Source organism: Neopelma chrysocephalum, unplaced genomic scaffold (assembly GCF_003984885.1).
Source record: "Neopelma chrysocephalum unplaced genomic scaffold, ASM398488v2 Primary Assembly neopelma1_25, whole genome shotgun sequence".
Classification (NCBI taxonomy): Eukaryota; Metazoa; Chordata; class Aves; order Passeriformes; family Pipridae; genus Neopelma; species Neopelma chrysocephalum.
Genome location: NW_020897694.1, coordinates 35252428 through 35267634, shown reverse-complemented (window position 1 = coordinate 35267634; position 15207 = coordinate 35252428). Strand labels below are relative to the sequence as shown.

Sequence of the window (15207 nt, the reverse complement as noted above, 5' to 3'; positions counted from 1 at the left end):
TAGATGGTATATTCTGCAAGGCTCGATTCTTTCTGCGTTGTCTTTTCTCCTCAAGAGTGATCCTGCGTGCTTTCTCAAAAGCATCAGCAGCATTATAAATGGTCTGTCTCCAGGCCTCCCGATTAGAGGCCAGAGTAGACCAGTTATGGTGATCAATATGCCCAAGGCTGAGTTGTTGCTTCAAGGAGTCCAATCCTTTTCTTATAACTGCAAGGTAACTTCCTTCCTCAGGAAGCACTTTTTTCCTGCAAGCCTCTGTTCTTTAGCCCTCCACCCCAAAATGTGGGTCTTATTTCAAGGATGACAATTCTGCATAAACAAGCTGAATCAAAATGCATCCTCACTGTCTGCTTCAAAAAAACCCAACAGCTACCCTGAATCTACTTGCCCAGCTCTAGGTTCCCAAATCCAGTGTTCATCATGATGCTGATACCCTGTGCTCCATCTCCCACCAAAGGACAGAAATTCATCTGAAGATGTCGTTGATGGGAACCTGTTATGTTACGTTGCTATTCAGTCCCCAAAAAAACCCTGGAGTTTCTAGGAGTTTCACACACCAGTTTATCTTCTGCTTTCAAATAAAGGGAAGCAAATGAGTGGAAACGCTTTCAATTCATTCCTCACAGTAGAAGAACATTCACCAGCTTCCAACCAAGCAGAGAACAAAACCTAAGCATAAACATCTGTCCCTCTGTAGCCATTACCAAAGTATTACTGTAAAGCTGCGCTCCAGAGCAGGAAGCCTTAGATTTGCCAAAGCAACTGTCCCACCCCACAGCCGATAAGCCGGCCAAGCGGAAAGAAGGGCTTGTCTTTCTACTTAAAGCAGGTCAAGAGGATCTTGCTTGGATTCCACCTCAGCATCAATGCTGCATCCTTCAGCACCTCTGAGGCAACAACAATCTCACAGCAGAAGGAGAACACCAACGTCAACCCAGGGCCCAGCAGTTATTAGTATTACTTACAAGAGTATCTAAATTTGCAGGATGGAACTAGATTAAACACCGAGGACTACAGTGGTCTGCAGGGACACTAGGTTTACACCTCTGAACCAAACCTTTAAGGCCTATCCTATTACATTCACCTAGGTTATCTGTATGGAGTTTTTTGCCTTAAACAAAATCTGTCCAGACACTTTTAAGCAGGAAAAATCACAGCAGCTCTTTTAATCATGTTTGAATTGTATGCATAAATCTTAATATATTTATCAATTTATTTATAGCCTTTTGTTTCTGTGTCATCTCCTCATTTCAGTGTCTCTCCTCAGGCTATTAAGACTAAGGCAGCAAAACTTCCAACTACTCTTAAAAATGCCAAGAGGCTACAGATTCTGCAGAAGTCCTGGTCACTGCCACTCACCAACCAATCCCAGAAACTCACTTGTTCACTTTTCTCAAACCTAAGCGTATATGATTTTTGTTACTAAAAAAACATTTTCACTAATGATGTAACTTGAACTCAGAAGTCACTGTACCAGTACACTCCAGTTTCCATTTAAGATGGGTATCTCCCTCTCACATGCAGCCACATGCTCAAATCCCTTATTAAAGCATGCACATCCTAATCCTCACTGCAAGATAATTCCTTGATCCTTTTCTTTGCCACTATTGTTAACAACACACACACACCAACAGGTACATACAAGTACATTCACAAAAAAACACCAGATGTGCGCTGTCTTTCCCTTGAAGCCATCCTTAGGTACTGCTAATATAGCTGAACTCTACTATATTCTCATTTCTCATAAAGCTTGATTTATTTTTTCCTGGTTTTAAATGCCAGTACACTAAAACCAGCTGCCATACCTTAACTCGTAGCTCCTTCATAGGAGGAGGTAGCAGAAGACCTCTAATCTGAGTCACTATAGGACCTTCTACTCCAGGAACAATAATGGTGTCTCCTTCTTTCAGGCGTCCATTAATCAGAATAACATCTATGGTAGTGCCCATGCCTGGCAGAGCTTTAACCTGAATGAAAGGGGAAAAAAGTTGCTCCCTATTTAAGGACTTCAAACATACAATTTTTTTACCAGAAAGAAAGGGGCAGGGAAGGGATAAATTTCTGTATGAATTTCAAGGAAGCGTTGCTGGATTACCTCCATGACTTGAGCTCTCAGCTCCTGACACTCAGCCAGCCTCTTAGTCAGCATAGTTTGCGTGAGCTCCACGAGAAGAGCTATCAGGCTTCCCATGCCATCCCCTGTGTGAGCAGAGGTAGGTACAAGAGAAACAAAAGTGCGGGGATCCTTATTCTCATAAAACAAGGCAGCGTTCAAGCCCTGGAATCAGGATTAACAGTTACACAGGGAAAAACATATACATATCAGTACTAACAGAAACATTCAACCCCAGTCAAGTACCACTGCATTTTTTAAAGCCCAATTTAAAAAAACAACACTGTTACTGACAGTATGCTATGGAACAGGAAGCCTCAATCCACACTTGGAAGCAGTGTGGGATAACTCTACAAAGCTAATTAGCCCATCTAGCTTCTACACAGCACTGTATGTCATCACCAAAAGAAGTTCCCAGAACTGATGTGATTCATACCCTGCCAGCATCCAAGGGAAAAAGAGACAGATGAGATTCTCTTGGGTTATTCCCAAAAAGAAAAAGAACAGGGACATGAAACTTCATCTGCTATTCATGACTCCATTGACCATGCACAGCAATTAGCTCCTTTTCTCCAAACTAACACTTTTAAGGATGAAGCAGTTAAAACAGATTAATGTAACAACAATGGAGTTTGTTTTATGAGAGGTAAACACCAATGTGTCAGAGGAGATGCAACAGTTTTCTTGATATTCTAAGTTGTTTTGTGGAAGAGGGAAAAAACAAAACAAAACAAAACACATGCACAACCCCAAAACAAACACACACACACAAACCATACCACCCACCCACCCTATTTACTATCACTTTTGTTAAGCAAAGAACCTTGAATATTCCAACCTACTTGTTTTGCGAATTCTACTATGATAGCTTTTGCACGTTCTTCAAATTCATCTTTCGTATTCTTCTTCTGCTTCTTTAAGGTAACAGCTACATCTGTGTCTGGACTTTTTTTCCAGTCATATAACCTATCAATCTTGAAAATACAGCAGTAGGTCATCTTATGCAGCTTACTAAACGGCATCTTTATGCTTACGCCACATTATCGGTGAGAAATACTTTACCAACCAACTTAGCCAGCCATCTATCTGCTTCAGTAATCAAATTATTTTTTATTTGCTTTAGCTGCTATATTTAGCTCTCTTTGTGTATTTACCCAAAGTCAGACATCATTTCAGAATAGCAATACTACTTCAGGTTTTAAAAATTCAAGCTATAATAAGCTAGGTTCATATGGAAAAGGTTTATATGCATTAATTACATCAAGTTTTATCTTAAACATTCAGAAGAAAGAGAGCCATGTATAGCTTCACAAAACACACAAAAAAACTCCAAAATCATGAGGTGTTGGGTTTTTTCCCCCCAAAAAGAGACTGTACTAGTTTTACATAGAACCTTTAAAACTTATTATTGAATTTGGACCATTCCCTGTGTTGCTACAGAAAAGGGACCACAGTGAGTTGTTCAAAAGACATGACTGTGTACTTAAGAAACACTCCCCCTAAATAAGTTTCCAAAGCAGGACCGACTTAGTCCAAGAAACTATTACATTTGTACGAAATTAAAATTACATCTTAAGAAAACAGATTATAACCTGGTCAAATAATACAATTATAACTTGAAATGCAAGAACTTTTGGCTATTTAATCTCAGGTTCACTGTAGGCCTGTGACAGTGGTGAAACGTAGTTGGGTCTTCATGTCTAACTGAGACTGAACTCTCTACTATTCTGCCATAAGGCCTTAACACCTCTCCATCCAGTAGGTTGTTTGGGTTCTTTTAAAAAAGTAGCTGTTTTCAGCAATGAGATAATGGCCTCCTCAACCACCTTCAATCTTAATAGTCTCTTCTTTTTTTGAAGTATACTGCAATTTTTACACTGCACATGAATAGTTCTGACAGTTCTCTGTCAGCATGTCAGATGGCTTCCAAAGTCATTGGACACAAGTAATTTCCACATATATAATTCATCTATATGTTCATATGAATTATATGTAATTCATCAAGTCATCACAAACAGGCAGCATAATTTCTCATGCACAGGATTTCTAAAAACAGGGCTGAAAGTAACTGGCTATTTTACCATCTAATATTGCAAAGCCCAAAACACTTTGCACCAGTGATCAACGTTACTGCTCCAAGGGCTTAAAATCAGCTTGTCTTCAAGTCAAACTAACAAGTATCAGTGGCTAAAATGAAGTGCGACTTTTTAACTTGAAGTTTGTGTGTGAATTTTATCAGAAAATGTACAAAAATCCATATAAGGGAAAAAAACCCCCACAACTGAAGTACAACTTCCAGAAGTGTGAATCATATACAGAAGTTACATAAAGCAAACAAAATTCATCAGTAAGGATTCCAAGAAGAACTGACTGTTCTGCAAAGCTCCTGTAAAGCCACTGTGGGATCAAGGACACAAAAATTACAAACACAGGATCCTAGAACCACCACTTCAGACTTCACACAAAAAATTCCAGTTCGAGGAAGAAAACAGACAATTGTCAAATGCCAAATACACTTTTAGCATAGAGAAATACACTATTAGAGTAAAAAGCTATCCTACCTTGTTGAGAGCTACTATAAAGGGGCATTTCTTTGATTTCAACAGATTTATTGATTCAATTGTCTGTGGCTCCAAACCATGCATGATGTCAACTACAAGTATAGCAATATCACAAAGTGAGCTTCCTCTATTTCTTAGATTGCTGTGGCATTAAAAGAAAGGAAAAGAAATCAGTAATGTAGCAACAGAATTTTAATCAAAACACCAAGTACAATGTCAAACTTGCACTGACAAAAAGCTAAAGCTGATCAAGTAGTTATTTCCCCTCAAAAATGGAAACTATGTAAAAAAAATGTTCAAATGACACTTTGCAATTTAATAGAATTTATTAAAGTATGTGTAAGCAAAAATAAGAAACTATTATTCTCCCAATAGTTCCCATATTATTATATATTTTTATCATGTAAGACATGTTCTGATCATTTTCTGAGCCAGAACTGGGACAGTTAAAGTGAAATACAGGAATGCAAAATCTGAACAAGACCTTTTTTTTAATACAATGCTACATAAGCACTATGTATACAATGTTATATTTTTTAAACAATATAAAGAGACTATCACATCTTTGGTGCCAAACAAAACCTGGCTAGAAGATGGAAGAACTGTAAGTGGTAAGATGCCAAGGTACTGATCTGGACATTAACAAGTGCCCCACAACATGGCATTTCAGCGCTTGCAGAGGTTTATACTTAAGTCTTAATCCTTCTGTTTGGAGATTTCATCCCAGTGAGTTCAGTTATGCATGCCACGTTTTAACCTTAAAGCTGATTCAGTGGCTTGCCTGCATGCCACCGGTGTTCCCAGACAGTATCTGATCTCTGCTAAGACTCAGATTATTTATGCAATTAGTAACTCCCAGTCTTACCTTAACATTGACACTATGAACAGGAGATTAGGACAGAAGTTTTAATGTTTCATAGCAGAGTACTTAGGACACCTGAAATCCTCACCTTTCCTTCTCCAGCTAGCTTCCTGCTTCCGTCTTTCCTCTTAGTACACTAACTATTTATTTACATGCTTTTTCAGATATTCATGGCTCAACTGGCACGAAGACAGAAAATTAATCAGCTATAAAAGGCCAGCAATTAACCAGATATAAAAAGCACCTGCAAATGAAGCAAATCCACTTATTCCTCTACTTTAGTTTGGTTTTGTTGGGCTTTTTTTCAAGTGAGGACTAACACAATGAATTAGGCAAAGACCTTGAACTTTGTTAAAAATATGTTTTAGTCATCACTTCTGATAAGTACAACATTGTGATAAAACATTACCTGAAAGACTCATGTCCTGGAGTGTCAATTATCAGCATGCCTGGAATTTTTATGTTCTCTCTGTCAAACTAACATGTCAAAATATTAGTTCTCTTTTAGAGATTGCACAAGAATTAAAACAAACAAAATAAGAGTTGGCAACATTACTGATAGCCTGCACTTCAAGAATCCAGACATATATTAAGGCCAGCACCCTTCATAAACCAAATCAGCCAAAGCTCATTTCAATATTAAAGTAGTACATTCCCCTAGGTATCAAGTGGCCATAAGCTAAAACCTGTAAGACAAGGCAGCCTACAGGGTAGTGAGATTTATCATCCTTGTCTTGATGATTTTCTCCTCTCCCCTCACTTTACATATTTAATACATTGAAAAAATCTTGGAAAAAGCCATCACTACTAAGGCTTTTCAGTCAGCTGCTGCCGCAAGGAAAACAGGATATAGTATCCAAAACAAGCAAGACAGAACAGTTGCTATTTCTGTAACACAATAAAACGAATCACCCAGGTACTGGCCCAATTCCAGCACATACAGCAAATGTTAAGTTTAACAGAAATATACTCAGTAGATTTCAAAAAGTCTCAATTTACAATCAAAATAATGACAAATAAGCAGTCTATGGACATATATGCACTGTCCAGAACAGAGTAACCAGTATTTGCATATTTTTCTGCAGAAAGGACAATGCATTAATTGAAACCAAATGTATCAACTAAAACGAAAAATGAGACAGCCTCCCCTTTGGTGGGAGAAAGATAAGAATTTAAAAAATAAGAAAAAACCAACCCCAAAATTAGAGATGGGGGATAAGTACATCTGTCCACGTCAGGAAATCTCACACGGCCTTAATTAGTTTACATTTCATACTTAAGAAACAGTTGTTGAAGTGCTGCAACTTACATTTTTCACCATCTTGGTTTGCTCATTAATAGCTTCAAGGGGAACATTAGTTGCACCAATCTGCTGAGTGATACCACCAGCCTCACTGTCCTGCACATGAGTGTGGCGAAGCTAAAGACAAAAAACAGACCAGAAATGCTTACATATAAGAGACTAAAGTTCTCTGAGCACATTTTAATTATTTCTGTCTTCAACAAAAATCCCCACATGCATAAACACGACACACAGGTAGTGCCTTCACACTCCACACCTTACCTTATCTAAAATTTTGGTCTTGCCCGTGTCTACGTGCCCCAGGACACAGATAACTGGTGCTCTGAGCTTTTCAGTGTTCATATTTTTGCTGTTTTCAGCTCGTCGCTTCTATATAAAAGACACAAAAATTGGTAAGCACTAACCAGAAACCACACCTCACCTCTTGACTTGATTACATATATACAAACACGTTGCTAACTGCGGGACTTACATTTTCAAGGCAATTCAAGGTCTGTCATCCCTCTTTTGGCAAATCAAAAATTTTCAACTAACAGTTAAGTTCTTGTTTGTTTGGTTTTGGTTACAGTCTAGCAGCCTAAGTTATTATATCCACTAACATGCAGCTTTGTTGATGGTGCATTCTGAAGAAGTATCTTGGGTGAAGAAACCAAGAACATCAGCAGCCACAAGTGTTGAACAGTTTAAACACACCTTTTAAAACTTGGAAATGTCTACCTGTAATGGATAGAAGCCTCTTTCTCCAGGAGGGAGAGAGGTGGAGAGGAACAACACTGAAGTTGTCATCTTTGTGGTCAAGTTGCCTAAAAGCAAATACTTCATCTTCAGACGAAACCAGGTGTTTTTTTCTTAATTAACACAATTTCTGAACCTGCCTAAATGTTAGTCCTGACACAGCCATCATTTTGACAAATTTGACAAAAAGGCTTTTCAATTAACTGAAAATTAAGTTGTTTCTTATACAACACAAGTGTCCGACTGTATCTTAATACCTCAATTCTCCGTTTAGCTTTGTCATAAGCACGCTCTTCCTTAGTGCGGTCATCGTCAGAGTCGTATTCAGAATCAGAGCTAATTTCCTTGCTGGTCTTTTTTTCCATAGATTGTTTTCCAATAGCTTGGGAGTCTGCCTCTCTCTCATCTGAAGTCTTTTCATCCTCATCTTCACTGCCTTCACTATCTTCAGATTCTTCACTCTCTTCTTCCTCTTCCTCCTCCTCATCTTCTTCCTCCTCTTCCTCATCCACTTCATTTTGTTCTTTGACTTCAATGTGAACAGGTTTGCTCTCTGTCAAAAAAAAAATTAAAGTAAAAATTCTCTATTAAATTCATAGCTGTTGGGGAGATGGCAACAAGAAGTAAAAAGAGAGACTACTTCAGAAGAGTGAGGACAGAGTAGGTACTACAATAAGTGCTTGTCAAGATAATTTTTCAACTTGCAGCATAAAAGTGTTTCATGTTTAGAGCTGCTGACTTATGTTTAGAATCCAGGCAAGTAGAGCGAGTTTGGACTGGGGGAAAGAATGATATTATCAGCATATTTATGCTTGACATTACTTGCAAATATTCAGACAAAGTGACATCCTTTAAAGCTGTATGCACTTCATAAAGGAATGAATACACCAACACCTTTAAAAAGAAAGCCAAAATACTCCAAATTCATTACTATATGGGTTCTGCACATACTACTGATCAGGAACACACATTTAAGCAGACATAACAATTAGAACAAATGATCTCTCCTACATCTATAAAAGAATCTCATCTTAACATTTTCTTAGACTGTTCAGAGAAGATTAATATTTTTCAGGGGAATTCTTCAGTAAACAAAGAAAAAAACTATCAAAAAGTAATTTTTTTTCTTTGAACACGTCCCATTTACAATTAGTTCAGAAATCATAAGAAGCGATCTAACACTTGGAACACACAAGGAACACTTTAACGCCATGCATTCTCCTCCTCAGAATGCTGTTAGGAGGCTCACTGCTCTTATAGATTAGTTATGTTTCCTCACTATGCTAAAAGTCCATCAGCTTAGTAATACACCAAATCTAATTCCCAGGAAAGCTCTTCTTCTGGATCCCATTGGCAGAGCCTTCAAATCCAAGCAGCAAGAAGTGCTATGTCCTCCCCAGTACAGTGGCGCCAGGCTAAAACAGTCTGAGCAGCCCTTAGAACTCAAAGCAGAACAGTCCAGCACCACAGGAACACACTTGTGTGAACGAAATCCATACTGCTGTACACATCTGTATATAAAGTATCACACTTGAAAGCACAGGTGTCAGAAGCACAGGCCCGAGCAAATAAAAGTACTTGATGAATAAATAGTCTTTGAACATAGGAACCAATGAAGACACATTATGGAAGCTCTAGGACCAGTAACTGACTCCTGCTCAGGACGGCTCACAGCAATACACATTTCTCCAACCGGAAGAAAATATCCGAGAAGTTATCCCTGACTCTTGCGCAGCTCTAAGTTCCCCATAAAAATTGCTGTTGAGTGCAGACAGAATATGGCTTTTGGCATATATACACAGTAATATGGATGTTCTGGCAATTCTTTCCTTTTTTTCCCCTCACCTGTCTCTGAAAGAAGCATATCACAGAATCACAGAATGGTTTGGGTTGGAAGGGATCTTAAAGACCATCTTCTTCCAACCCCACTTCCATGGGCAGGGACACTAGACCAGGTTGCTCAGCGTTCCATCCAGCCCAGCCTTGAGCACTTCTATGGATGGGGCACCCACAGCTTTTCTGGGCAACCTGTTCCAGTGTCTCACCACCCTCACAGTAAAGAATTTATTCCTAATATGTAAATTAAATCTATTCTCAGTTTGAATCCGTTCCCCCTTGTCCTGTCACTACGTGCTCTTGTAAACAGTCTCTCTCCATCTTTCTTGTAGGCTCCCTTCAGGTACTAAAGGCCACAATTAGGTCACCCTAAAGCCTTCTCTTTTCCAGGCTGAACAATCCCAGTTCTCTCAGTCTTTCCTTGTAGGAGAGAACTTACTATAATGCATGCCCACTAACCTTCACACCATTTTGTCCCCCACTTCTTTCAGAACTTGTCTCAAAGGTACATCTCCTAGATATTGCCAGACTTGTGTAGTGAAACTCCTGTGGCTTTGGAACAATTACTAGAGAAGTACAACACCAGCTAAAAGGTTTCCCTGAACTCTCAGATGTGTTTTAAGCACATATTTAAGACAAGAGGATTTTCAGTCCCATAAAAAAGAACAAAAATTTCCAACTGATTTATTTTAGGTGGTAACTCTACACCAGTGAATACTTCCAAAGGGTCGTCTCAAGCAGTATTTGTGCAGCTTCTGAAAGCTCTGCCTTTGAGAAGAGGTTCTTATATCTATTTATCATCACTCTCCTCACAATTTATCTACTGGAGCGGAGGAAAAATCTAAATAAAATAGTTTTGTACAGAAACAGAAAATTCAGCCCAAAGAAACCTCTTAATCAGAAAAAGCACACATTTGGTATTTACATGCCCACCTTTCTCTCCATCTTCATCACTAACCATAGCTTCCCAGTCATCCAAGCCTGCATCTTCAGTTTCATCTTCTTCCTCCTTTTCTTCTGAAACTAAGAAATCCAATGTTAAAGGAAAAGAAACAGTCAGTCTAGCAAAATACAACACTTTTAGATGCCCCTTCTTCTGACATACTGACACATGCAACTTACAAGTTACTTGTTATCATAATTCTATCAAATATCTCCACATTCCATAAGAACTTAAGAAATAATCTCCAATTCTCTCCACAAATATTGTATAATCCTAGCAGCTTTGCCTAGCAAAACATTTTTGTGGAAGACACAGCAAATCTACTCATCTAGTTCCTGTCTGCATATCGTGCCAGTGCCTGCATAATGCCTGCCACACAACCTCTACTACAACCACGATCCCTGAAAGGAGCTGCCCAATTAACAGTCAGCCAAGTGAAACACAAATACAAGTTGGGTTGCAGTATAATTTTAACTAATGGGAAAATACAAATTGTCTATAAAAACGACTCCAGATGCCTCAACATAATTATACCATGGATTTCAGAAGCACTTAATTTATTAATTCAACAGGACTTCAGTCAGATATATGAAGAGACTGCAGCTCTTAATAAAAGACAAGTGGAAAAATGCAAACTTGCAACCCTCTCCAAAAGAGGCATTATACAATATATATTTGTTGCAGCACATGTTGAGTTATGAAATTTCAGCTCTCTGAAATGAAAAGTAGGTTCCACACTGCTAGAATATTAACTAGGAACTAACATTCCGCCAGTGAGACCTTTTCTTATGGCAATGGAATGACAATCACGAGATAAGCCAGAATTAGAGCATACATTCAGCTTTGTTTTCAAAATCTGCATTTTGTCAGTATTTGTCTAACTTAAGAATAAGGGTAAAAATTGAAACAGTCTCCTTGCTGAGGAAGAAGTCTAGTACAACATGATTTTGACAAAACAAGTGCTGTGCATAGGCAAAAATGAGGGTAACAATCACTTGCTAGGCTGGTAACTCATTTCCACAAGCTAACCCATATCCACCATATTCAGCACTTGTGAAAGTAAAACATCTGGCATAAAGAATACAATCACTGCGAATATTGCACTATCAACACCAGAAGCAGCATATTTCCTCCCTATCTTCACCTAACTGCTGACAAACAGCCTTGTAAAAAGCAAATGAAAAGTCAGGGGAGTGAATCATAAGGCACTGAATGTGCTTATTTGAGCTACTTGCCTAAGCGAATTTAACACTGGAGCTCACCCAGAATAAGGGACCTTTACACTCTCATTTTGAAGCTTCACACCTCTTTGTTCCATAAAATCCCATCAGTTCCTCCCTTAAGAAAAAAAAAAAAAAGGCAACTACCTCAAGAAAGAATGGCCCCTCAGCCCCATCCAATGACGTATGATAACTTTCATGTAGCACTGACACACAGGCTGAAGTGTTTGAAGCTTATTAGCATTTACTACCAACCTGGCTCTACTGGAAGAGGCGTGTCTTCTTTCACTAGTGTTTCCAGTTCTACAGCATCTTCAGCTGGGGAAGTTACCTCCACACTTTCTGAAATTGCAAGACAGAAAATGGGTTGCTACATTCTTCCAAAGTGCAAACCAACTGAGACATACAGCTCCACGCCAGCTTATTTGGAAAATATTTGGCTTTCTAAGCAGTTGAACAGATTTATGAGATAGGTCAGTTATTGGCTAAGAGGATTACTATTGCTTTTGACCTTAAAAGCATCCTCATTTTCTTTAAAAGACAAGAGAAGATGAAGTAATACTAATGAACTAGCCATACTTTCCCTTCTGTTTCATTAAAAATAAAAAGTCACCGACACAATTCAGATAAGCACCATTTCAACTCTTTACACATACTGCTTAATTGGTATGTAGTCACATAACTCGTGTCAAATTAAAAAAAAAAACCTAAAGAAGAAGTAAATCTGAATTCTTTAAATTAAGGATTAGTCTTGAAAAGAGCCACAGTAATACTCCCAGAGGAAAGCCGTGAACCACAAAAGTGAAAAACTGACACATTCAACCTACTCTAACTAGTGCAATAAATTGTAAGTTTCCAAAAATGCAAGCTCTTTGAACTACTCTGAATGACTTGCACCCAGGAACCGAAATCTGTTTTTATATACAAGAAAACAAGTGAACAAACTGTCTCCACCACAAAGAACAGAACTAAAATGAGGATCAATCCCCTTTCATCCTGGGACATCAACTTAGACTTAATTATAAGTCATTATTACTTACACTACTTTGTATTTGACCTACATATGCACACAAAAGCATTCAACGTCACATTTGTACAAGGCCTTTACATCCTGTACATCTCCAACATTTAGAAAATTTTAAGACAATACCCAGGTTAGGAAAAAAATAACAGTCAAGTAGATTGTAAAACAAAGGATTAAGTGAGCAGCCTTCAAAATAACTTTACGATCCTAAGGCATCAGCACTTGGATGTGAGGGCAGAGGTGTCAAAAGAACCTCAGAGGCACCCTGAGGTGCAATTAGTTTAGCATTAACTGATTTATTTAATAAAAGCTTCCAGAAATATGATTAATATATTAACAATCCATGCAAACCACACCTTCTTTATTTTCTGGCTGCTGCTGCTTCTTTCTCTTTTTGTCTTCATATATTGGCCTCTTCTTTGGCACAGAGTCTTTGGATGGCACTTCAACACCTGCCAAAAAGAAAAATTGTTAGAAAGAAAATTTAGGTAACTAATAAACAAACTTTGGTTTAAATAAGAACATGTTTTCCAAAATTGGAAGATGGAGGAAGGAAGAGTGGAAAGTAGGTTCAATGCATATTTTATCTTTTTTAAAAGTCTGAATTCAAAAGCTGCAAAACTCAAAGTATCATTCATCAGATACTACTGAATGCTCTCAAAAAGAAGTTGGGTAACTGGGGGAAGGGGATGATGAACAAAAAAGAAGCAATAAATCCAATCAGATTTTAAGATTGCAGGATTGAAGTTATCACAGACCTGCACAGGATTTCATGAACACATATCTCAGTCTAACAATTTAAAGTCTCCTATGTGAAAACTCATTTAAAACTTATTTGCCAATGGTCCTAGTTTCAGACAATTTGGAGTAGTTCAGAGGCACAACTCTTCTTAAATGCTTAAGGTTGCTCATCAGATAGTATTTTCCCTTTTGTTCCATGTTGGGGGGGGGGTCTTTGTTTGGGATTTTTTTTATTTAACATTGATTGTTTCAGGCATTAAAATAACACCAGGTTCAATTCACCAGGATTCTAATAAACGACAGCAATGACCAAGGGAAAATGGCCTTTGTGTATGTTTAAGAGCCCCAAATACTTTACTAGCTACAGAGATTCCTACATTTATACATCCACCTACCAGTAAACGGTCAGAGTGCATTCTCTACAAAGATACACAGCACTCATGAATGAGTTTCCTTTTTCAGTCACAAACCAGTTACCAAGAACAAATCAGGACATTTTACTTACAATATATTGGGTACAATTCAGTTTATTGCAATGGAAACATTATATTTCACATAAAAACAGGAAAGCTCCTACATACCCCTGCAAATCCAAGAGGATAACATATCATCCCCATGGACTAGCTAACTTGAGGCAAAACAATGTCCTTGCCTAATTAAGCCTGTGAATTAATTCAACAAGATCCAGATCACCGGTCTTACAAGATCTGCAGCATATCCCATCTGCTTTTCCTGGCCTTTGGACTAAGCTTCTTCTTTAAGTGCTTTTTCCTAAGTTTCACAACTAACATCTTTAATCTCCAAGTAGAATGCATTAAAAAGTTGGATATTTAAAGTGTAAGATGAAAATACAGACATTTAAACCTACTTTTAAAAAAGGGGGGGGGACGGGGAAGGAAGACACACACTGCATTCCTTGACAACAGAGTACCTTTACGTGGAATCACTAAGTACTTGCCCTCCTAACTTCAAAGAGAAAAACACAAACACAGAGCAGTAACAGGTATGAAGGTTGAGTGAGTTTTTTTGGGTTCTTTTAATTATTATTATTTTGAACTTTACTGCTTACCCTGAGCTTGGAGTAGCTTAAGAGTAGCCTCTGCTCTGGCTCTGGCTTCTCGTTGAGCTTTTGTTAAAAGCTTTCCCTCCTTCTTCAAACGCTCCTTCCTCTCTTTTTCCTTCTGTTTCTTTCTTTCTTTCCTCTCTTGCTCTAATCGTTCCTAGAAAAAGATAAAGAAACATGCAGAAATTTTAGAGCATGCTTTGCACAAAAGCTGGCCAACAGTATATTCTGTTCACGAGAAACATATTAAGGATTAATTCACAGAATTGCAGAATATGCTAAGTTGGAAGGGATCCACAAGGATCATCAAGTCCAACCCTTAGCCCTGCACAGGGCCATCCCCAAGAGTCACACCACATACCTGAGAGTATCATTCACCAACTGTACCAGCAAGCATACAAATTAAGATTACATTCTCCCTTATTTTATCCTTGGAGTGACATATACGGTACCTCCTCTTTCCGCTTCGCTTCTAGTTCCTCCAGTCGTCTTATGCGTTCTTCCTCCTCTCGTTTTGCCCTTTCCTCCTCCTCTTTCATTTTAGCCAGGGCCTCTTGCATAGCTTTAACAGTGGCTTTACTGGGACCCTTTTTCTTCTCTTTCTCTTTTTCTTCTTTCTCACCTTTCTTTTTTTTCTTGTCTTTTTTCTTTTTGTCCCCCTCATTGTCATCAGCTACAGAAAGAAGAGGCATACATTCAAAAACCCCAGAAATTTCAAAGATACTCTAAATACAATTAATGTTTGAAATATGATAAATAACTCCAAATGAGGAACATTTTCACTGGCTTCTACATAAACACTTCAT

The 15207-nt window shown here is 38.2% G+C and overlaps 2 protein-coding genes across 4 annotated transcripts in view; one reads left to right on the top strand and one right to left on the bottom strand.

Annotated features, from left to right (window-relative positions):
• REV1 (REV1, DNA directed polymerase) overlaps positions 1-5812 on the top strand; it is a 73485-nt gene extending 67673 nt beyond the window's left edge. The window contains exon 24 of one of the 3 annotated variants that reach the window (XM_027674902.1): positions 5701-5812. In XM_027674902.1, the coding sequence (XP_027530703.1) occupies positions 5701-5748 (48 nt within the window). In that variant the 3' untranslated portion in view covers positions 5749-5812. Of the gene's footprint in view, positions 1-1267; positions 1551-5700 lie in introns of those variants that run through there. The other 2 variants (XM_027674899.1, XM_027674900.1) reach the window with 2 other exon arrangements.
• Positions 1-15207, bottom strand: part of EIF5B (eukaryotic translation initiation factor 5B) — a 36790-nt gene that overhangs the window by 7220 nt on the left and 14363 nt on the right. The window contains exons 5-17 of the mRNA XM_027674905.1: positions 14854-15074; positions 14408-14558; positions 12954-13049; positions 11829-11915; positions 10344-10433; positions 7832-8127; positions 7101-7208; positions 6846-6956; positions 5946-6013; positions 4675-4816; positions 2956-3087; positions 2096-2278; positions 1806-1967 (exon numbers count right to left, since the gene is read on the bottom strand). Of these exons, the coding sequence (XP_027530706.1) occupies positions 1806-1967; positions 2096-2278; positions 2956-3087; positions 4675-4816; positions 5946-6013; positions 6846-6956; positions 7101-7208; positions 7832-8127; positions 10344-10433; positions 11829-11915; positions 12954-13049; positions 14408-14558; positions 14854-15074 (1847 nt within the window). The remainder of the gene's footprint in view (positions 1-1805; positions 1968-2095; positions 2279-2955; positions 3088-4674; positions 4817-5945; positions 6014-6845; positions 6957-7100; positions 7209-7831; positions 8128-10343; positions 10434-11828; positions 11916-12953; positions 13050-14407; positions 14559-14853; positions 15075-15207) is intronic.